The 23,870-nt window shown below is 45.8% G+C and overlaps 2 protein-coding genes across 4 annotated transcripts in view; one reads left to right on the top strand and one right to left on the bottom strand.

The window, feature by feature from the left end:
- Nucleotides 1-156: 156 nt before the first annotated feature.
- LOC139341694 (echinoderm microtubule-associated protein-like 4) lies at nucleotides 157-22,326 on the top strand. 3 transcript variants are annotated; one of them, XM_070978329.1, is made up of 24 exons: nucleotides 157-587; nucleotides 5,256-5,441; nucleotides 6,634-6,754; nucleotides 7,542-7,727; nucleotides 10,420-10,560; nucleotides 11,195-11,220; nucleotides 12,144-12,179; nucleotides 13,016-13,139; nucleotides 13,343-13,492; nucleotides 13,586-13,655; nucleotides 13,769-13,879; nucleotides 14,176-14,271; nucleotides 14,387-14,521; nucleotides 15,169-15,304; nucleotides 16,557-16,705; nucleotides 17,117-17,242; nucleotides 17,354-17,485; nucleotides 17,581-17,648; nucleotides 17,896-17,984; nucleotides 18,089-18,186; nucleotides 18,493-18,580; nucleotides 18,665-18,763; nucleotides 19,038-19,168; nucleotides 19,429-22,326. In XM_070978329.1, the coding sequence occupies exons 1-24, from the start codon at nucleotides 563-565 to the stop codon at nucleotides 19,882-19,884; spliced, it is 2,979 nt and encodes a 992-aa protein (XP_070834430.1). In that variant the 5' UTR covers nucleotides 157-562; the 3' UTR covers nucleotides 19,885-22,326. The 3 variants fall into 3 exon arrangements, with proteins under 3 accessions (XP_070834430.1, XP_070834431.1, XP_070834432.1); XM_070978330.1 differs by lacking the exon at nucleotides 12,144-12,179; XM_070978331.1 differs by lacking the exon at nucleotides 7,542-7,727 and having other exon boundaries at nucleotides 161-587.
- cdc5l (CDC5 cell division cycle 5-like (S. pombe)) overlaps nucleotides 18,991-23,870 on the bottom strand; it is a 28,516-nt gene continuing 23,636 nt past the window's right edge. Inside the window, exon 20 of the mRNA XM_070978334.1 lies at nucleotides 18,991-19,007. The gene's annotated coding sequence lies outside the window, so the exon portion shown is untranslated. The remainder of the gene's footprint in view (nucleotides 19,008-23,870) is intronic.

Here is a 23,870-nt window from a genome sequence, read left to right as displayed (position 1 = left end):
ATCAACCGAAACTTTTTCCTGAACACTGTTTGCGTCATTTCCTCGTCGTGGTGTTTGTGTGATGACGGTAACAAGCCACCAGGCGGCGCTGCTGAACCTTTACATTCTGTGCCCCTGGTTTCTCCTCCTCCACCTCCCCTCTGGTCCTCCTCCTGTCTCCTCCTCCCCCTCGGGCCTCCCCCCTCTCCTATTCTCTCTGTGCCCCCCCTCCTCCGCGGGAAGCGCGCGCTGCCAGAGCAGGCGGAGTCGGAAACGCGCAGCAGCGTCGGTCCGTCGTGTCTGCGGCTCCGCGGCTTTTCGCTCTCTTCGGCTGCCTCTCTCTCTCGGCTGTCGGATCTTCTGGAGTGCGGAGTCCTCTTCCAACCCGCAGGAAAGCGGCGGATCTTCAGCCTCACGGACGGACGGACCCGGTGGGCGGCGCGGCGGGGACAGACCCGGCTCGGCTCGGCTCGGCGCGGCTCTCCCCCCCCTCGCTGCGGTGGAAAAACCCGGACGGAGGCCCGCAGTGTGCGCTCAGCCTCACGGAGGCCTCCGGCCCGGACTCCCGCTTTTGTCCCGGAAAATGGACGGATTCACCGGCAGTTTAGGTGAGTCCCTGCCGCCGCTCGCACGCTAAGGATCACCCGGTCACCTGTCCGTGCAGCGGCGGGGTGATAAGAGTCCCACGCGCCTCTGGCAGCTTTACACGTGTCACTGCTGTATTTATCAAAAATACTCTGCACCGCCCCTCCGGCGGCTGCAGGGCCACAAAACCAACAGCTACCTCCTGAAGAAGCTTCTGCAGAGTCCTGGACACCCCAAAGATAAAGACCTGGATCTGTTAGAGACCAGCAGGGAGATCAGGATCGTTCAAGGGAGCAGTTAGATCTGAAAGCACGAAGAGTCTCATCTGAAGTTTTCATTGTTTCTGTAAAATATTCACATCCTGAGACGTTGCAGGGCCTTGAACCACATGTTGGACTCCACAGTGTGTATGTATGTGTGCGTGCGTGCGTGCGTGTGTGGACTCTGATCTGCAGAACAAAGACTCAGGAAATGATTTATTTATTCATCCAGCCTGCTCACACCTCGTCTGTTTGTTTCAGGAAGTAGTCAAAGCCTGTGGCTGCAGGATATCAACAGACGCCACAGTGAGCTGAATGACGTCTGCAGATCAATAAAAATAACCACAGATTTAATTCCTTGATGTAAAATCAATCAGTAGAAGTTAAACTTAAAGCCTTATCACTTGCACATGTGGGAGCTGCTTGGTTGCAGGTCTGTGTGTTTCATCTCTGCTGCTTATTTCATTGATCCAGCATCGTCTGACCGGACACTGGGATCTGGCTTTTTATTGGCTCTCGTGTATGTGATGTATAATCATTATATTTAGTGTGCTGTTAGACCTTCAGTGTGAGAACAGCTGAGAGAAACTGAAACTTATAGTTAATTCATTAGACCCTCCTATACAAGCCTGGACCTGAACCAGAGAGTCTCTGGTCTGAACCTGGTCTGCACTGACAGAGTCTCTGGTCTGAACCTGGTCTGCACTGACAGAGTCTCTGGTCTGAACCTGGTCTGCACTGACAGAGTCTCTGGTCTGAACCTGGTCTGCACTGACAGAGTCTCTGGTCTGAACCTGGTCTGCACTGGGAGGAAAGAAGAAGAGCTCCATCACATTTAGACAGTGAAATTATTTAAGCTGTCGTCATTAAAACACTGGTAACCATTTGAAATGTGTTTCAGTCAGTGGCTGATCGATCAATCAATCACTTCGTATGTTCGCTGTCATCAGTCAGAGCAGCTCGTCATCTTGTTGGGGAACAGGGATGAAATGCAGGTCCCATATTGTAAATCATTCAATTTTAGGGTGAAGACTGGGGTTAAGGTTAAGGTTAAGATTAAGGTTAAGGTGAGTAGTGGTTATGGTTTGGGTCAGTCTCCAGGAAATGAATGCAAGCCTATGTAATATCCCTAAAAGTGATGAAAACACCACTGTGTGTGCATATATGTGTCGGGTGTGTGTGTGTCTATGTGTGACTTTGCGGTGTGTGTTTGTGATGAGGCGACACCTTCAAGCTGCAGAAGCTTCAGTCGGTGCAGCTGAAGCTCCGTTCACACGTTCAGTCTCCCTGAAAAGTTCAGGAACATTTCCTGAACTTTTCCTCCATATTCAGGGAAATCTGGAGTCCTAGTTTTCCACCTCAAGACCAGTAACATTTCAGGGAAGGTGTTAGTTCCACTGCCTTTAAACGAAAGCAGTGACGCTCCAGGGAGCAACAACAGGCTACTGACCGAAGACGCTTTGATGAGCAGCGAGCGAACCAATCAGAGGACTCAGCCGATGATGTTGGTAAATCTGCGACCCATGGAAAAACACAAAATGTAAGAACTCTGGCCCAGAACAAACAAAGCAGCTCCTCGGCCATGCCTCTGAAAAAGAGACGACCTCCAGCACGAACACCTACACCTGGCCGAGCCCCTTCTCCTTCTTCTGCTAAGTGTTACGGTAATTGACATCCATACGCGATGCATTACTGCCACCTGCTGGGCGCTCTGCTGCTGCCCCTGCAGGAGTGAAAAGGTGCAAGATGGAAATGTTCCTGAGCGTAGCTGCATGTGTGAAGTGTCTGGCATGTTATCCCAGTAACTGACACCACCTGATTCTACACCTGATTCTGATGACTTTACTCTGAATGGCGTTGGATTGTGTCCTGGAGTGCAGAGAGAGAGAGAGAGCTCAACCATTGTAGTGAGGACGTGTTGTCGGGGCATTGTGGCAGATGGTCTGCAGGGGGCTGCTCGAAGCTTCGAACTTGGTTTAAGGTTCAGGTTGGATTCAGGTTCATGTTCAGGTTAGAACCTCAGGAATGCATTATGTCAATAAGGGTCCTCACGAGTGTAGAGAAACAAGCATTTGTGTGTGTTTGAGTGAAAAATGTGGATTTCCCTCCCTGCTGCTGCTGGAGTCAGCTGAACTGAATTACTGTGTGTGTGTGTGTGTGTGTGTGTGTGTGTGTGTGTGTGTGTGTGTGTGTGTGTGTGTGTGTGTGTGTGTGTGTGTGTGTGTGTGTGTGTGTGTGTGTGGTACTGTGGTAGTAAAGCAGACATGCAGACACATGCAGCGTCTGCATGACTGAACTCTCAGTTTTTCTCTGCTGTTTCTGCATCGCTGACGCTCAAGATGATCCGTGAAGATTCCCCGAAAACTCAGCTCGTTTCCAAAAACTCGATGTTCTGCTCGCTTTTACGCTTCATCTGTGGAAGTGTGTCACTGTGTGTGTGTGTGTGTGTTTGTTTGTGTGTGTTTCACAGTGGGTGTCACTGTGTCTGTGTGTGTCACCCTGTGTGTGTGTGTGTGTGTGTGTGTGTGTTTGTCACTGTGTGCGTTTAACTGTCTGCGTCACTGTGTGTGTTTCACAGTGGGTGTCCCTGTGTGTGTTTCTGTGTGTGTTTCACTGCGTGCGTTCCTGTATATGTATTACTGTGTGTGTGTTAAAGCAGTATGTGTGTTACTGTGTCTGTGTGTGTTACAAAGAGTGTGTTACTGTGTGTATTCCAACAATAAGTATGTCACTGAGTGTTACTGCAGTAAGTCTGTTACTGTGTGTCACAGTGTGTGTTTCTGTATGTGTGTTTCTGTGTGTGTCACTGTGTGTATCTCTGTGTGTGTTTGAGTATGTGTGTTTCTGTGTGTATGTTACTGTGTGTGTCACTGTGTGTTTCTGTGTGTGTGTTTCTGTATGTGTGTTTCTGTGTGTATGTTACTGTGTGTGTCACTGTGTGTTTCTGTATGTATGTTTCTGTGTGTGTGTTTCTGTATGTGTGTTTCTGTGTGTGTCACTGTGTGTGTTACTGTGTGTGTTTCTGTGTGTGTCACTGTGTGTGTTACTGTGTGTGTGTTGTAAAGGGGCGGAGCATAGGGCTCAGGAATGTGAGAGACAGCTGTGAAATATGACACATATGCCAGTGTGTAACACCCCCCTCACTGATCTGAACGTTACACCCCAACAGCAGAAGCGACGCACATTAACATGAGTTGAAGTTCAGTGATGGTTCGTGATGATACTCAACTTGTTTCTGTGGTTTCTGGCTTTTGTGGTTCAGCTGATGGTATTTTGTCTGAAGGGGGAGTGAATCTGACTGAACTTGTTTAAAATTGGTTAAGTTAGCATCATTTAGCACTCTGCTAACACCCAGATTTAACACCCAGATTTAATCCTTTCTAACAAGGAGCTGCAGATGTTGGTGTTTGGGTTGGTTGAACCTCAGAATTAGTCCAGTGTCTAAAGGGACGTTTCACCACGTTTCATGTGGACGTCCGACCAGTGTTGATGCTAAATGTTGTCAGTTGAAGCAGTAAATTCCTCAGTTTGTGCCATGTTGACCGAGATAGCTGAGTTCTGCTCTCAGAGCCGTGCCAGCAGTGCCTACATGTACCACAATGCATTGCATACGAGTGTCTGATCCCATGACCACTGAGGAAGCTAGCTGTAGGGTGCTAATTAAAGTTACACAACATTGCCAAGCAAATTAAATCCTGCTGTTTGATCCTTTATTTGTCTCCTGTAGCTATTTCGCTACCTTCAGGCCATGTCTATCCAGTAATTCAAGCAGCAGCAACACACACACACACACACACACACACACACACACACAGGCACAGTCGTGTTTGCATAATCTTTTTGAACATTACATTGACTTACATTAATTTCCAAGAGACTTACTCTGACCTTAACCTAACCCACTTCTCAAGAGTCCACCCTAAAATTTTATGTTTTACATTACGGGACTTGTGTTTTGTTCCCATCAGGAAGGTGAGTTCCTACAATGTGACTGTGTAAACAGATTTATGTCCCCACAACATGAGGAATACATTGCCACAGTTGTGACAAGCACAACGGGCCTCCACATAACAACAAAGCTAACGCTAGCTGAGCCAGCGCTGCAGTATGTAACGTAACAGTCACTAGTGTCCAAACTACTACTGTTGTTGTTTTGTTGGCTTCAAATGAGGTTTATTGTTCAGTTTCTTCTTGACTGTCCCTCAGTATTACAACACTTGCCCAACATTGCTCCCAGTCTGTTGCAGTAGCCACATTAGCTGAGCAACATGCTAACACCAAACAGCGTACATTAATAAGCCCTAAACTGGATGCGGTGTTCACATAAGAGCATTGTCCGGGTCATAACAGTTTGAATCCTGACTTCGTCCCACGTCTGAGAATGAGAAAAGTGACAGTATTTTCAGATCCAGTGTTTCTGTCTCACTGTAGATGACAGTATGTCTGGAGCCAGTGTCTCAGATGTCAACGATCGTCTTTCTGCTCTGGAGCTTCGTGTTCAGCAGCAGGAGGATGAGTTGACGGTGATGAAAGCAGCTCTAGCTGACGTTCTTCGCCGCCTTGCTGCCTCTGAAGTCTCCGCTGCCTCCTCAACCAAGAAACAACATGGAGGGAAAGGTAATGTTTGCTTCTTTCTGCTCTGCGCTTGGTCAGTCTGTTTGATGTTGCAGGACCCAGAAGTTGCTATAACATGAGAAAAACCAGACGGCAGAGCAGTGAAGTGTATGCAGTGCAATGCACAGACTTGTATGTTAAGGAAGCAAATGATAAAATAAGATAGAACAACCGCTTCACAAGCTCAAGGAACACCTCAGGTCAAGACTCAGCAGTCCACCAACACCTGAAGGACGAGGGGCACTCATTTGAAGACAGTAATTTACATATTTTGGCCAGAGAAGACCGATGCTTTGAAAGAGGGGTGAAAGAAGCTGTCCATGTCAAACTGGAAAAACCATCCCTGAACAGAGCAGGTGGTCTGCGACACCACTTATCAGCCACTTATAATGCAGTCCTGAGATCCCTCCCCAGGCAGTTTAACCGCCATTCACACCATGACTCCTCTGACCTTAATGACTCACACGATGGCCAGGTGGATCAACGACCCACCCATTCACACCATGACTCACCCATTAACACCCATTGACCCATTAACACCATGACTCATGTGACCTTGACGACTCTCATGATATCCAGTCAGTTAGAACTGAAGAAGCCTCTCGGATGACAGAATAAACGTCTTCTAGAACCACAAGCAAGTCCAGTTTCCTCTGGAAAGCACATTGAAGTACCCTGACCTGGATGAATAAGAGTCCTCACAGACAAGTCCAACCATGCTGACTGATGATACAGAACTTTGTTACTTGATACACAGTCTTTTGTATTTTGAGGTGTCCTGTCAGCGATGGATGAATTTGATTGGTTCTGAAGGGCTGAATGACATATCTTTGTGCTTTGTTGTCCTCGTATGTCTATTTCTGGTTATTCAAATTCTTTCTCAGCAACACTGAGAACAGCAAACAAAGCAGAGTCAAATTCCTTGTACGTGTTCACGTAGCTCACCAATAAAGGTTCTGATTATGCTTGTGCTTCTGATAAACAAGGTCCAATAGTTCGACTAAATCTACTCAGTGTTGTCTGACAATACACAACTAAATAGATTAACATTTCGCTTTGACCTCTGTTACATCTCTGTCCATATCTTCAGGTTATATTCAGTCTTTCGCTGGCCATTTTCAGTCTTGAACTGCGCATGGTGTCGTGTGCTAACTGGTTATGGGCAGTGTTAACAGCAATGTGCTGCCCCCTGCAGGCGGCGCTGCGCTACGTGAAGCCTATTCGATGTCCTGTATTGCTAACGGAGGAACATCTGGACGAAAGAGAGACTCAACATCTGTCACCAGGAAGGAAACAGTGTCGTCCGCCGCCAAGAGGTAAAAACACGTGCGACGTACTCACTCTTTCCATCACACCCTCAGGAACCCTGAGCATCAGTCTGATGATAATGATTTTACTTGTAAGGGTTTGTGGGTTATGTCTGGGTCATTTTTAGGTTGGCTTCAGTTTTCTTGTTTGGAAGACGTCTGTATAAATCTGTATGTCTGCTCCTCATCTCACTGATGATTTTTCTTCACAGCACTTTGATTTCATCCTCCAGAGTATCCGCAGACCAGATCTGATAAATCTGCTTGATGTAGTTCATATTATCAATGACTGCTGTTCTGACTCATGTTGTCTGGGACATGAGCCGAGTGCTCTTACCTATCCAGTACAAACCTGTGGAGTCAGTCATCTTAGGTTGAGTCAGTGCAGTAATAAGTAGTAGCTCTGCCAACTGGCTCTCATTCACTGGGATTATTAAGTAGAACCAGTGGAGCTGCAGGGGTAGTTTCTGGTGTATCAAAGTCTGGGTCTTGTCCCACAGTGGAGAAGAATCAGTAGTAGTACAGTAGAAACAGTAGAATCAGTAGAAATACAGTAGCATTAGTAGGATCAGTGTGTTCTGGTCTCTCACAGTCCTGGTTTTGTCCACAGTGGAGCAGACAGGAAGAAGGCGGTCAGCAGCCAGCGGTCTCAGATGGATTTCGGTGGTTTGAATCACTGCAGTAAACACAGTAGAGTCAGTAGAAACACAGTAGAATCAGTTGATGTAGAGTAGAACCAGTAGAAACAGTAGAATCAGTAGTTGGTGGTCTCTCATGGTCCTGGTTTTGTCTACAGTGGAGCAGACAAGAAGACCAGCAGCCAGAGGTCTCTGATGGAGGAGATCCAGGAGCGAGAGGAGCCTCCTCGCCCAAAGGACCTGTCCCCTTCTCCCTCTTCTCCCCACCCTCCCCAGACCCCTCAGACCCCCCAGAGACTGGCCCAGTCCGCTGACAGCAGTAAAGGCCACGCCCCTCCCAAAAGGTTCTACTTTAGCCCCGTTTCCACCAAGCAGTCCAGTTCAGTTTGGTACACATTAGAACGGTTCACGTTTCCACTTTAGAAAGGTGCGGATGTACAAATAAAACCACTCGATTGTGTTCATTTTCTTTCGTTACCCTTCTGTTAAGGTGCCCGTCAGGGTACCAGGCTCAGATCAGCCAGAGTCATCTGGTCGTCTTTACTGTGATGTAGGATTTCCAAATTCTGTTTTTTTCAGCAGTGTTTTGGTCTTGCTGCCTGCAGCCTTTTCTCAAACAAAGCTTGTCTCGTTATTGTAATAAACAGCCACATATTATGAAGAAAGAACACAAAACATTTGATGAACAATAAAGGTTAGAGAGTGTCACTTCATAGATGCTGTAGCTTCTCAACATCAAGATAAATCTTGTCTGTTGTTTCCCAACTGCTGGAAAAGTGAAAGGGAATGGCCCGAAGCCTCGGTAAGAACCCCAACTGCATTTAAGAGTACTCTGCAGTAGAAACACAAAACAGATTGAGGGTTCAGGTACATGAAGGTATTGGTTATGAACAGGCTTTAGCAGTACTATACTGAAAGTGTTTGGTGGAAACGCGGCATTTATAATCTGTCGGCTGCATCTAACCTCACTTCTTGCTGATGCTGCTCTGACATCACTCTGTTAATGTTTACTAACCCCAACCTGAGGACTCGCAGTCTGCCCACTACTGAGTACCTGACCAACTCAGGTAGAGGTGCTCCTGATAGGCTGAACACACCTGATCCAGCTTTGGGTAGAACAGGAGCGGGAGGAAAGCAAGCAGGATTGTGGTTCCTCAGGAGATGGTCTGAGTGACTTTTTGGAGATCACGGGGGCTCCTGGAGTCTCCTGAGTCTTCTGAGGTCTCCTGGATTCTGCTGTCTCATGGAGATCCAGCTAACTCTTGTAATCTCTTTGAGATCTTAGGTCTGAGACTTCCTGGAGTCTCCTGAGACCTCACAGAGTTCCCGGAGTCTCCTGAGATCTTGCACAGATCCCGGAGCTTCCTGGGGCATCCTGGCTCTCCAGAAGGTGTCAGGAAGGTCTGATTCCTGGACCTATCTGAAGCTTCCTGGAGATCTGGGAGTCTCCTGAGGCCTCCCACAGATCCTCTTACTGTTTCCTGTTGCAAAGCTTGGGCTGAGATGTGTGTGTTCTATCCAAACTACTGCCATTTTCTCCTCCAAACTTCCTCTGTGGACCCCCTCCTCCTCCAGTAGACCTCATCTGCTCTGCCTGGACTTTCCTGAGAACTGAGATCCTAGAGCTTCCTGAGGCTTTTTGGGAATGCTGGAGCCTCCTGACTCATCCTCTCTGTCTTCTCCTTACTCTTTGCTGGTAGAAAGCTCAGGCTGGGCTGCGTGTGTTTTATCAAACCTACTAACATGTTCTCCTCCCAGCTTCACCTGAGGACCTCATCCTCTACCTCCTCCTCTTCCAGCAGGCCTTTCACAGCCTGTGGCTTAGGTCTGAGCTCACTAACCTCTTCTTGGGTCATGTTTTACTCTGAGTCATTGAGATTTCTATCCACAGAATCACAAACTGAATCTGCACCTCTTTGAACTAAACCATCATTTTAAATTGATGACATATATGTGACAATTTGTTGGTAAAAGCAGGATAGTGGTTGAAATGATGGTTTCTATGGACGTAAAGACATAATCATCCATCATAATATTAGCACATTAATTATATCGTGGTCTAGTCATAATTAGTTTGAAAAAACTGTCCTCATCTTCATTTAGGAACTGACTGTTGGATAAATCAGAGTATTGGGCAAATTAAAATGTTGACCTGATGTTGGCGCTAGATGAAAAGTCAGAGAATCAGAGAAAGTTATTTAAATTCATCCCCTTTGTGGAACATGAACGTCTGAACCACATTTAATCACAATCCATCCAATAGTTGCTGAGATATTTCCATCTGGACCAATAAGAAGCCATTTGGTGGTCGTCAGATGACCCAGATCTGGTTCCTGCACTCAGGGTCACTTTGGTCCAGAGTGATATATGTGAAAAACCACCAGTCACATTGTCCTGAAATGTCCTTAAAACTCTACATTTGAATGACCACATGGCTCAAATCTCTAACGCCATCCTTAGGACAGACTTTTCCAGTCCAACAACAGGCAGACGAGAATCTGTTATTTGTCATCGATGTGCAACACATGATGCACATCAACGCCGACACTTGGCTAAATCAGGGAGAGAGAGGAAGAGACAGAACTCTTTTATTGAGCTGCATTTGAAACTAATCTTACTCAAGCCTGAAGCTTTACGCAGCAAAGCGGTCGGACTTACTCATGACCCGACCCAAAGTGGCTCGTCCAGTCAGGATGCTGAACTCTATGATGTAGGAACTCGTTTGTCAGGGACCTTTGAGGACGTGACAAGCAACTACTGAGTTTGATTCTTACCAGTGTCATCAACACCCAAAACACTGAAAGGATAGTCTGTTCATCAATCATGTTTACAGGCTTCAAAACTACACATCAATCTATAATCAATAAAAAAAAAAAAAACTCAGCAAAGATTCGGTCAAACACATTAAACTGATCTGGAAATAAATCTGGACGAATCTCAGTGGCTCACCGTGACTTCCTCCTCCTCCTCCTCCTCATTATCCTCCTGGTATTACTGCAGTACTGTAATACTGTGTGTGTGTCCGTGTGTGTTCAGGGGACCCAGTGTGAAGCGATCCTCAGGTATGGAGCGTTCTCAGAGCAGCACCTGGGACACGTCAGAGGAAAACAGGAACAAACTGGTGAAAGCGGCGTCCACCTCGAAACTGCTCTCCAAAGTGGTCAAGAACGCTGAGAGGTACATACACATATATACTGTATACACACACACACACACACACACACACACACACACACACATAGTGTATACACACACATATATACTGTGGTATAGATGAGGTATATACACAATTATACTGTATACACACACACACACACACACACACACACACACACACACACACACACACACACAAAATGTGTTTACACACTATATATGTATACTGTGGTATAGATGAGGTATATACACAAATATACTGTATACACACAAATATATACTGTGTACACACACATATATACAGTATACACACACATATATACAGTGGTATAGATGAGGTATATACACATATATACTGTACACACACACATATATACTGTATACACACACATATACGCTGTGGTATAGATGAGGTATATACACATATATACTGTATGCACACATATATACTGTGGTATAGATGAGGTACATACACATATATACTATATAAACACATATATACAGTATACACACACATATATACTGTGGTATAGATGAGGTATACACAAATATACTGTATACACAGATATACACTGTGGTATAGATGAGGTATATACACATATATACTGTATACACAGATATAAACTGTGGTTTGTTTTTGTCTGCTTCTTTTCAGACACAAAGACCCGGTGGTCAGTCAAGGTAAATATTTTCCCTTCATCTTAATCATGAAGGTACCATCATGGTCGTCATGGTCATCATCATCATCATCATCATCATGGTCATCATCATCATCATCATCATCATCATCATCATCATGTGTAACAGCCAATAGGAAGCCAGCAACACAGCTTCTAAGACATTTTCAAGAATTTCAGCAGGAATCCTCTTTGGTTTCCTGGAGTTTTTAAGTATTGTTTTTCCTATAACGACTCAGGGTGACTGGTATGATGAAGGTGATGATGATGATGATGATGTTGCCTCTCAGTGGTCTGTACCACGAAGCCAGATTGGTTTGTTATCCGGCTCTCTTTTGACCTAACTCGGCATAGATCACAGTAGCAGGTTAATTTCAGAGGATCAGCAGCTCGACTGCTCGACTCGACTTATCCATCAGATAACTGAAAATGTAGTGACAACCGGAGCCTGCCAGGGACAAAAGAGATTAGAATACAATGATACAAAATGAAGAGAAATAGAATTTTCTATGGCTCTTCCTGTGTAGAAACATTTTACATTAACTTCTAATCTGCAAATCAAAACATCGTCTGGTCTAAAGACATTTCTGCTAATTCACGCCTTTGTCTTACTTTTACTAGTTGGAAAATATTTGTTGTGTTTCTGTAGCTTTGAGTTTTCCTGACACTTCCTGTCGCTCCCACAGGTATCACATTTCATCTCATTGTGCAGAGAGTTTTCATTCGTGGCTCTGATGATGTTTAAAATTAACGACTCCTGTCACATGAATGGACGATGGATTAGAAAACTCATTGATGTCAGGACAGGAAGTCAAACCTGCTCCGTGCTACAGACCCGAGTCTCTCTGCTGCTCATGGTTTGTGTTGTTTGTGTTGTTGTTTTTGTTGTTTGTGTTGTTGAGTGACAATGTCTTTGTCTCAAACCAGCCAAAATGTCGACCCGAGAGAAAAACAGCCAAGCTGGTAAGTCCTCGTGAGTTTGAGTTAGCTAGCAGGCTGACAACAGGCTAACATGCTAACAGTAGTTGAATTAGCACTTCCTGCGTCTGCTCTGGACCAATCGCATATCTCTCTCTGCTTTATGTCATCAGCTGTGCTCACCTACCTGCTCTCTCTCCTTCAGCCAAACCAGGTGATAGCACACCTGTCTGTGGCTTCACCCCTGCTCTCTTTTACCTCCATAGAAGGTCGAAGAGTTGTCACCTGAAATTTATAGAACGCCCCCCGCCCCCCCCCACCCCACCCACCCACCTAAATGTAAAGCATGTCATTGGATGCTGCTGTCAGCCTCACAATGATTGACAGATCCTTTAAGATGAACTTTATCTGGGACGTTCGTGTTTGTTTCTAGACGTCATTCTGTGGAGGTAATCGACGACACAGCAGGTGTTTCTGTCTGATCTGCGTCACCTGCACGGCATCAGCGCTTCCTCACCTGTTCCCTCACCTGTCTGTCTGACTGATGTTTGAGGCCTCAGCTCGTTTCACAAGATGAGAAGCTGTTCGATGATCTGCACTCAGTTTGAAGCGCTGACACTGGTTTTAGGGTTTAAGGATCCTGATTAAACATGTTAATGTGTTCAGTGTTAAAACGTTTTTTTAAGTGAATGGTAACATTTCAGCTCAGTTAAAGAAGACATGTTGCCATCCTGATCACAGTCTTTTATTAAGAGTCTTGCATCTTATAATATTGATTAACTCCAAACTAATCCCAGTTCAGTGTTTGTGTTTGTTTCCTAATGAATGAATCTTTCTCCTGCAACACGTCGTCATCTCTCTGCACATGTGTGCTGTTTCAGAGGGGAACCACATCAAGATGTTCATGCGCGGTCGACCGATCACCATGTTCATCCCTTCAGACGTGGAAAACTACGAGGACGTTCGCACTGAACTTCCTTCAGAAAGACTCAAGCTGGAATGGGTGTATCCTACAGTCTGTGCACAGCAGGCACCAGTACGAGTCGTAGTAATGCAAAATAATGACGATCAGACGCTGGATCACCAGATCTAGAGACATGAGTGTCATCTGCATATAGCATTACAAACAATGTGTTCTCAGATGATGAGAAATGATGCACAGGCTGAATGTCTAGGTGTTTTCCAGGTGCTTCCTTGACTCCCCGCAGGTACGGTTACCGCGGCAGAGACTGCAGAGCTAACATTTACCTCCTTCCAACGGGAGAGATCGTTTACTTCATCGCCTCCGTTGTTGCTTTGTTTAACTACGAAGAACGAACTCAGAGACATTACCTCGGACACACCGACTGTGTCAAGTGGTGAGAAAACACTTTTGTATAAATAATCTGCTGCTCTCCTATTGGCTGGTTTGTGGTGACAGGTAACAACATCTGTGTTGCTCTCTCTGTCAGTTTGGCCATCCATCCTGATAAGATCCGGATCGCCACGGGACAGATTGCGGGAGTGGACAAAGACGGACGGGTGAGGTTAAAAACACTTCTGATTGAACGGAATCTGTCGGCTGACGATGACAGTGATGATGATGAGGATGATGAGGATGATGAGGATGATGATAATGTCCCGTTTGCTTTCAGGCGCTGCAGCCTCACGTTCGTATCTGGGACAGCGTCAGTCTGTCCACTCTGCAGGTTGTCGGTTTGGGAACATTTGAGCGAGGCGTCGGCTCTCTGGCTTTCTCCAAAGCTGTGAGTATCTCCCAGGTGCATCATGGGAACTGTAGTACCATGTAACACATGGAGCACACTGCTCAGATCTTTGTTGTTGAAGGACTTTGCGATGTATCTGTCTCACACCTGTCTCTGTATCTGTCTCACATCATGTCTCTCTATCTGTCTCACATCTGTCTCTCTATCTGTCCCACATCATGTCTTGGTTTCTGTCTCACATCATGTCTCTGTATCTGTCTCGCATCATGTCTCTGTATCTGTCTCACATCATGTCTCTGTATCTGTCTCACGTCACGTCTCTGCCTGTCTTTCAGGACTCAGGTCAGCACCTGAGTGTCATTGACGACTGTAACGATCACATGTTGACAGTTTGGGATTGGCAGAAGAAGTCAAAGATTGCAGAGATCAAGGTGAACTCTCACTCTGCACCAAAAACGTTGTGCAGTGTTAAATTCAGAATCATGTTTTTAGAATCACATCTATAACAGTGTTTTAACTGGTTCTGACTGAGTGAAACCGTTTCAGACCACTAACGAGGTGGTCCTGGTCGTGGAGTTCCACCCCACAGACCCCAACACCATTGTCACCTGTGGAAAGTCCCACATCTTCTTCTGGCTCTGGACTGGGAACTCACTGGCTCGTAAACAGGGAATCTTTGGGGTGAGGAGACACTTTTATTTTTCTGGTTCTTTGATTTTGATTTTTAATAAACAGATGAAAAGATGGAGCTGATCAATGCAGCTGATGATTTTTGTCAGTTCTTTGAGACTTTCTGTCTGAATTTTTACATCAGTTGTAGTAAACGTAGAAAAACATCACACTGACAAAAAACTACAGATCATCTGGGAAAATAAAGGCTTCTGTTGAAAAATCTGACCTGAAGGGTTAAATAGACAAAAAGATGAATGAAGTTTGGTGGAGCAGAGGCTGAAACAAAGTCAAGTGAGGAATTTGATCTGCAGACAAACAGGAAGCTCCACCTGGCTGAACACAAAGGAACAAACCCCGAGATCTGAAGTTTTACACTCAAAGTACTGCGATTATAAAAACCTACAGCTGCAGTTTGTTTTCAGCCTGTCAGACTGTTTCAGATCCAGCAGATTTCAGCAGAATGAAGTGTGAAAAACAAAGTGCTCAGCTGAACGTGTGGTGAACAGTGCGACACTTAAATGTCACGCTAGTTCAGTGTTAATACTATAAAACACAGTAATATGTCCATTTTTGCCTGTCTGCCTCTGTCTGACGGGGCTTTAGTTAAAGTCTTAGTTGTCCTCGTCTTCCTCTGATCCGGTTTCTTGTGTTTTCAGAAATACGAGAAGCCAAAGTTTGTTCAGTGTCTGGCCTTCCTGAGTACTGGGGACATCCTGACCGGAGACTCTGGAGGATTCCTGCTGGTCTGGACCAGGAGTTCCGCAGAGACCCCCACTGGGAAGGGACCCAGAGGTGAGGAAAGACTGATTTACAGTTCTTCAGTGGGACGTTACATCGTAGCTGATGTGTGTGTAAGAGCTGGGGTTAGTCAGAAACATCACATAGCTGTGATTGGTCAGTTAGGGCTGGCCTTGTTGCTGATATTTATGAGTGAAGACAACATGAAGGAATACTCGCTTATCAGCTGGATATAATTATATGAAGGCTCTTTCTCACAGTGAGTGAAACCACGTATCTGTACGTCAGTCATGGCTGTTATCCTGACCTTCAGGCAGGTGACAAACTGGGAGTGACTGACAGATTCTTAATTGTTCCATCACCGCTGTCAAACATTTAATATGCTCACAGGAAATTTAATGTGTTTTTTGTAGTCACAGAAACAAAAACAAGCTGCACAGCGCGTACCTGCAAACACGCCCGATTACTCTTTGTGCCAGAATAAACTGCAGGATCTGACCTGAGATCAGTTTAACGCTGTGAAGAAAAACCACAGGAGAACACGAAGGGAGGTGTGTGTGTGTGTGTGTGTGTGTGTGTGTGTGTGTGTGTGTGTGTGTGTGTGTGTGTGTGTGTGTGTGCTGGCCCAGTTTCAGTAATGGTTTTAGAGACATGCTGTTAAACTGGTTTCAAGAGGAGCGATGCCAGAAATTAAACGTTTTTCTGCTGAAGTTCTGCGCTGGAGTCAGATCAGGTTCAGCCAAACGCCTGCAGATCTGTTCATGTTCAGTGTCTGACAGAAAGAAAGATCAGATCAGTGTTGCACACAGCTTTAAAGAAGTGAGAGAGTTCATGTCGTAAACACACCGAACAAACGAAAGTCTGAGTCCAGCAGCAGATTTGTTTGAACAGGAAGGAGAAGTGTTTTCAGAGGAAACCTGAAGAAACACCGTGTTCTCTGTGTGATCTGCTGCCTCCTGCTGGCTGCTGCTGGAAGTGCACCTGAAGATCCACTTTAGTGTGAAGTTTCTCACTCGGTCAGCTCACGGTGCTTCTAAGAGCTGTCCAAAGGCGCCAAACACAGCGTCACTGAAACATGTAGAATACCATGTTCAGTTTCTCTTCAGTGGACTCGAGCATCTCCAGCAACCACACACACTTTAACTTTAAACATTGTTTCATTTGTTGTCATAAAAATATCACAAAATGCTAAAATCAATGTTCTTTTCTCCTGTCGGGAAACTTTCCTTTCATTCCCCCATCTGTACAAGCAGCTTGGTTTGGCAGATGACAGGTGTGACTCACCTTTGTGCGCATGTGTGTGCAGCATTTCAGATCAGTCGACAGGTCAAAGGTCACGAGGGCAGCGTGTTCTGTATGTGTGAGATGAGGAGCGGCACTCTGCTGACTGGAGGAGGAAAAGACCGAAAAATAATCCTGTGGGACCACGAGCTGCGAGCCGACCGTGACATCGAGGTCACGCATGCACACACACACACACACACACACACACACACACACGCACGCAGACAGACACACACACCAAACCATATTCAGTTTCTGTCGTCAGTCAGTCAGGTTGTATGTTGATCCTTTACTCCAGTAAGGGTACTAATACACTTAACAGCAGTACTCATGTTGCAGTAAACATGAGTTTTTTCTCTTCTATCTTCTCTTTATGGATTAACAAATTTGTAAAGTAAATATATAATATATAGTGGACTAGAAGTATACAGTAGGATACAATGAATTACTCAAGGAAAGTACAGGTACCTCAAATTTAGGCTTAATTACAGTATTTAAGCAGATCTACCCACCAGTGTTATTGGTTTCATGTTGCACATCAGGCGAGGTCACATGACTGAGGTCACATGTTTGTGTTTACAGGTCCCGGATCAGTACGGAACCATCAGAGCTGTGTCTGAGGGGAAGGGGGAAGAGTTTCTGGTCGGGACGTCTCGTAACTTCATCCTGAGAGGAACCTTCAACGATGGCTTCCTGGTGGAGGTCCAGGTGAGACCACGTGACGTCATCATGACATCATCATGATGCGATATGTTCAGGTTCTCAGTACCTTGGTGTTGTGATGTGTTCAGGCTCTCACTATCCTTGTGATGTGTTCAGGGTCACACAGACGAGCTATGGGGCTTGGCGTCTCATCCGTCCAGACAGATGTTTCTGACCTGCGCTCAGGACCGGCTGGTCTGCCTCTGGAACTCGGTGGATCACAGTCTTCAATGGAGCCGAACGCTGGAGGTGAGGCGGGGGGGGGTCACTGACTGACAGCTGATTGGTGGGTTTGTTATTTTTGGCACATTGACAGATGATTGACACCTCTGTCTGTCCCTCAGGAACATGGACACTGTGCGGACTTCCATCCCAGCGGAGCCGTGGTTGCCATTGGAACACACTCAGGAAAGTCAGTACAGATCATTTATAGATGTATGACCTCGCACAGCTCCACAGTTCTAATCTGCTCTTAGTTAATTGATCTGCAGGGACAGCATGGTCTAGAGTTTGGTGATTGGATGAATATATCGGCAGAGTCCGTTGCCAGCTGTGTTTTTTAAGAAACAAGAACGCTTCCAATATGAAAAACTCGTCCTTTGGCTACAGATTCTGCATTTATATGCGAGTTCATGGTCTAACTGCTTTACCTGTCTCAGGTGGTACGTTCTGGACGCGGAGACCACCGACCTGGTGGCGATCCACACCGACGGGAACGAGCAGCTGTCAGTGATGCGCTTCTCTGTTGGTGGGTGGAGTCACGTTAAATGGTCCTGTTTATAAACAAGTTGAAAAAAACGCTGTGAGATAAGTGAACTACATGTCCCAGAATGCTCCTCTCTGTGTCTGCAGATGGAACTCTGTTGGCTGTCGGATCTCACGATAATTTTATTTACCTCTACACCGTCTCCGACAGAGGACGCAAGTACAGCCGATACGGGAAGTGCACAGTGAGTCTGTTTGTTGTTCGGACTCGTCATTCATCAGAAACAGAATTTCTTCTTCTTCAGTTTTTAATTGTTCTTCCTGATGTCATGTTGTGCTGCCATCTGCAGCTGGTGGTTATAGCAGAACCAGGTGTGGTGACGGGGTTAACTAACAGAGTCAGAGGTCTTTAGGTCTCATCAACCGCACACTATAGAAACTATAGACACCTACATGTCCCAGAATGCACTGCTGCTGACAGGCAGTGTGTGTTCAGGTGATGATGACGGTCAGATGTGTGAGTTACATGAGTTACCTGATTGTCTCTACAGGGACATTCCAGCTACATCACACACCTGGACTGGTCACCGGACAACAACTTCATCATGTCCAACTCCGGAGACTATGAGATCCTCTACTGTGAGTACTCACAGTACTTGACCACGGTACTGCTGAGTATTTGTACTGTTGTGTACTTGTGTAGTAACAGTTTTGTCTTTTCAGGGGACGTTCCAAACGGTTGTAAGCTGATCAGAAATCGTTCAGAGTGTAAAGACATCGACTGGGCGACGTACACCTGCGTGCTGGGATACCACGTGTTCGGTTAGTACATCTGCACACCTGTGCACCAGTGTGATATTGTGTGTTTTTGGAAAATGCAGTGTTTTCACAACATGACCAACCCTACATGTCCAAAAGTATGTGGACAGCCTGTGCACATACTTCAGTCGACTTTTGTATGTTTCCCCTGGGTTAGCTCCAGTGAAGGAAAATGTTTCTCTGAAAGTTTTCTGCCAGCCGTGTGTGTGTGTGTTTGTTCCTGTTTCAATATGAATGTGTGTGTGTGTGTGTGTGTGTGTCTGTGATTGTCTGTTAGGTGTGTGGCCCGAAGGTTCAGACGGCACCGACATCAATGCTCTGATCAGATCTCACAACAGGAAGGTTATCGCTCTGGCTGACGACTTCTGCAAAGTTCACCTGTTCGCCTACCCATGCTCCACCCCCAAGGTGAGACACACGCACACGCACACGCACACACACACACACACACACACACACACACACACACACACACACACACACACACGCACACACACACACGTGCACACACACACACACACTATCAGACCTTTCTGAACTCTTGAATTCTTATAATCAGATCAAATTATTCTTCTGGTTTCCAAGAGAACTGTGAGGGGCCTGACAGTGATTGACCATAAACAAGATGAGGATCAATCAATCAATCAATAATCTGTCTGTGTCTGCAGGCTCCCAGCCATAAGTACAGCGCCCACAGCAGTCATGTGACCAACGTCAGCTTCCTGTATAAAGACAGTCACCTGATCTCCACGGGGGGGAAGGACACCAGCATCATGCAGTGGCGTTTGGTGGAGAAATCTTCGCTCTCTCTCACCGACAGCCTCCTGTCTAACTCCGCCCCCCACCGGGCGGACCCCGTCTTCACTCCGCCTCCACTCACCACAGGCACTCCTAAACAGGAACCCGCCCCTCCTCTGACCGCCAACGGGACCCAAGAACCTTCCCCGGACACCCCGCCCCCCACCGAGTTAACCCCACCCGTGTCCGAATTAACCCCGCCCCGCTCCGAGTCAACCCCACCCCCCTCGGACAGCACGGTGAGTCTGAAGGACAGCCTGGAGCCGAGCGACGACACGGCCACGCCCAGCGACGAGGGGCTGCCCCCCCTCACCCCCCCCTCATAGACAGAGAAAGCCAGTGTGTGTGCGCGACTGTTTGGTACAGCTATCTTTGTGAGGACCAAGCAGGGTTTTACATTTTATGAAGACACAAACCTTTAAATGTGTGTTTGTGGGTTCAGATTTAGGTTCAGGCTTAGGTTCATTTTAGGATAAGGTTTGGGATTAGACCTGCAGCTCTGATGCTTAAGTGAGAGTTCATACAAAACGATACACGACTCAAATGTGAAAACACTGACCTGAAACAACAAGTTGATCTCATTCAGCGTGACCTCAACTTTCTGAGGAGATTAACCCTGATGTCCATCCAGAATAAACCCCCAGAAATCCACTTAGAAAGCAGAGGAACGACACGTCATGCCATGTTTTTAAGTTTTCAGTCATCGTTCTCTGTACCTTCATGGGTACAATGCTAACAGGAGGTGCTAACCGCTAATTCTGTTAATGGAGGCGGTTTGTTCAAGTGCAAACACATAGAATAGAGTTCTCATTGGTCATGGTGTAATGCTGATGTGAGGGGGCTGGGACCTGCATTCTGTCAATGAGGGTCCTCACAAGTATAGAAGTACAAGTCTGTGTGTGTGTGTGTGTGTGTGTGTGTGTGTGTGTGTGTGTGTGTGTGTGTGTGTGTGTGTGGAGACTTGAACGTGGGGCTGCACAGCTGCATGTTTTTTCTCATCAATCAGATGTTAAACTTTCCTTCAGTTCGCACAAACATGTAACGTCACAGTTTGAAAAACCTGGAGAGTCTGATTTACCTGAGCAGAGACTGGAGGAAGAGCAGTTACTTAACACACACGCACACCTGTCACACCTGGACGTTTACTCTCATCCTTAAAACACGATCCCTGAAATATTTAGTGTAAAAACAAAAGGGTGTGGAGAAAAAGTGGAAACCTGAACAAGATGCAGGAGACAAAAGATTTAAAGGATGAAAACTGGCAGGGTGTCAGGTGACTTCCTCTCCTCCAATGAGAACAGAGCAGTTGAACAGGAAGTGTTGAGGGGGTTAGAGAGGACCTGCAAGCCTTAAATGTCTTTTAGAAACTTGTGTAAAAAAAAACATAATCTAATCTTGTTTTATTGGTGAGTTATAATGGAAAATACCTTTTAACGATTATTGATTATTAGTTGCTGACAGTCATTGATCAAAGGAATTGTAAAATGAGCTGCAAAACAGGAACAGTGATTAGATTCTTTCATTATTCAACTCGTCTTTGTTGCAGTTTTATTTTGATAAACTCAACACCTGTGAAAATTATTTCACAATAAAAGCCCTCCAGGGACGGAAGGCTTTTAATGTGAAAATTGAAAACCAGATAGGCTTGAAACTAAAATATGATTCGCCACAGAACAGAGGAAAGGTTAAAGGTACAAGAAGTCTGTAGATATAAAAGCTTTGAGGTGGACGTTGACTACGTAGGTGCATTTCAGTAATTACAGCCAATCAGAGCTTCACATTTTGTTGTCTCAGTTCAAATTAAGGTCTTAAATCTGTTAGTCAAGTTCAGTCTGGTCCAGTCTTAAAGACACAGTTCTTGGACCTGCTTCAAGCACCTCTCACCTGAGGCAGGTGAGCTTCGGTCCAGAGTGCAGAGAGATCAAGGCTGAAGTGAACTCGCGCTGATAACAGGAAACAGGAAGTAAAGAGGTGGAAACAGGAAGTAAACAGGATGTCAACAGGAAACGTGAAGTCAACCTCCAGAGTGCAAACTGTGACTCAGATGTTTTTTGATCATCAGAATCCAGAGTTGACAGAAGTGAGTCTGAGTCAGGCGTCGCTCTGACGGAGGATCTGTGTTTGTATATACTGCAGGTATCTGTGTGTATATTTCTGTTCGCCACCAGGGGGCAGCAGCTCCCCAGCTACACTGTAAAAATACTCAGCCCCTCTTCACCTTCAACACACACATCTCTCAGCCAATGAGGTCACAGGAAACACGAGATCCTCTCCTCTGATTGGCTGGTTTTCAGTGATCCACTGAATGACTGCTGATGGTGTTTGTTTTCGTCTCTTCTGGACCATTTCTGTTCAAAATGTATTCTGAATGTCATGATGTCATGATGATGTCTGGGGGGGGGGGTACATGTTTTTGCCTTTTTAAATACTCTTCATCTTTAATATCTTCATCTTTTCTATGCTTGTCTGTCTGAAGGGCTTGTACAGAGTTCAGGGACTCACCTGGATGATCAGGGAGGGGCGGGGTTATGGGAGGGGCGGGGCGAGTAAAGGATGTATGGGGGGCATGGTCTTGTGGGAGTTTCTGGATTAAAGTGTTTATTTTTCATGGATCAGTAACGACATTGATACATATAATGATGATGACAATGACGATGTTCATGTGACTGTTTTGAGCCAATCATGTCTTCTCTCATGCATTCCTGTCAGACGACAGACTGTACTGAAGATTTCAACAAAAAAATGCAAATAAATGTTTTGAAAACTGACGATTCATTGAATTCTTTTAGCTCAAAAGCTTCACACACGCAATGCGCCCCTTAACAAATGATTGCTGCTAACAAGCCTCATTTAACTGCGACCCAAGCTACACGAAGCTGAGAATAACTAATACTAAAAATTCAAACACTTTAAAATAATTACTCCACGTTTTCTGTAAAACTCAGGATGTTACTTGCTTTATTAAAGTCCACTAAACCTGGTCACCACATTATATGGTTTCTCCTGTTCATAGTGATCTGTAAGGACTGGCCTCGCTCTGCTGGTCCTGTAGTTACTCAGAACAGGACAAGGCCTGACTGCCTGTGCAGAAATACTCCTCTGTGATCTCTCTCTCTGATGGATCATTATAAAGTAATAAAATATGAAGAGCTGGTTGATCCTGGTTGGAAAGACCTCTTAGCCTCTTTCCTGTTTTCGTTGGTGGACCAGTTGCACCCTGAAGACCTCTCGGTCCCGATGAGGGAAAGCTTGGTGTTTTGGTGTATACAACATGTGATGCAGTACCGGCTGTAAACAGCAGGTGGCAGCAGCTCACCTGTCTGTGCAGGCGTGGCGCTGTCCCTGGTCCTAAAACTGTGTGTCTCAACACCGTGGGCATGTCACCTTTCTCTCCATTTCCACCTCGAGGAGCCCGTGCTCTCTTGTTATTTTTGTAATAAATCACTCTACACATGCTATTCCTCACTGACACCAACCCTTTGAGATTTTCTTTTTTTTAATCCACAAAATTTGATATTCACAGAGTCAAGGGTGTAACATAAAGGAGGGCGCAAAGGAAAGGAGAGCCAGTCATGACTGTCTGCAGTGAAAAGCGGAGCAACAAGGGGAGCAGAGGCACCTCCACGGCCTGATGAACCCGAAGCTGCTGCAGGGCAGACCTGCATGGACCTGAGTGACTGCAGTGATTTATTATCCTTCTGATTATAGAGCCGTTAATGGTTGAGTGTTTTGTGGGTGTGTCTGTCACATGAGGTGATTGCATGGGGACGGGCTGATGGGATACAGGTGTGTTTGGGTGTGACCTCCAACCTTGTCAAAAAAGTGCTTTTAATTTTTGTTGTGCTTCTGGTACTTCAGGCTACAACACACACACACACACACACACACACACACACACACACACACACACACACACACACACACGCGTGTGCGCCGTGCGTCCTGAGAGCGACGGCACGAGCGCGGTGACTCCGATGGACGCAGGTCCAGTATGAGGGGCTGACTGTGTCCTGCTGACCTGTCCAGCTGCACCTCCACCACTGCTCCGGTAAGGCTGCACTCAGGAGGGTTGAACTTGACAGAATTAGAAGAAAAACAGTGACGGATGCACATTTTTGTTGCCTCAGTAGAGAGAAGACAGAGATCCAGAGATCCTGTCTGCAGATCACTGGATTTATCTTACAAACTGGACACCAGATCAGAATTCACTGGGTTTCAACTGGTTTTTACTTCATTGCAAATGTGTGTTTAATGACATATAGAACAAATGAATTCAAGGACAGAAAACCTGTGACCCGGCAGCCTTATTCCA

This window comes from Chaetodon trifascialis, chromosome 13 (assembly GCF_039877785.1).
Source record: "Chaetodon trifascialis isolate fChaTrf1 chromosome 13, fChaTrf1.hap1, whole genome shotgun sequence".
Classification (NCBI taxonomy): domain Eukaryota; kingdom Metazoa; phylum Chordata; class Actinopteri; order Chaetodontiformes; family Chaetodontidae; genus Chaetodon; species Chaetodon trifascialis.
This window is presented reverse-complemented; position numbering and strand designations above follow the sequence as displayed.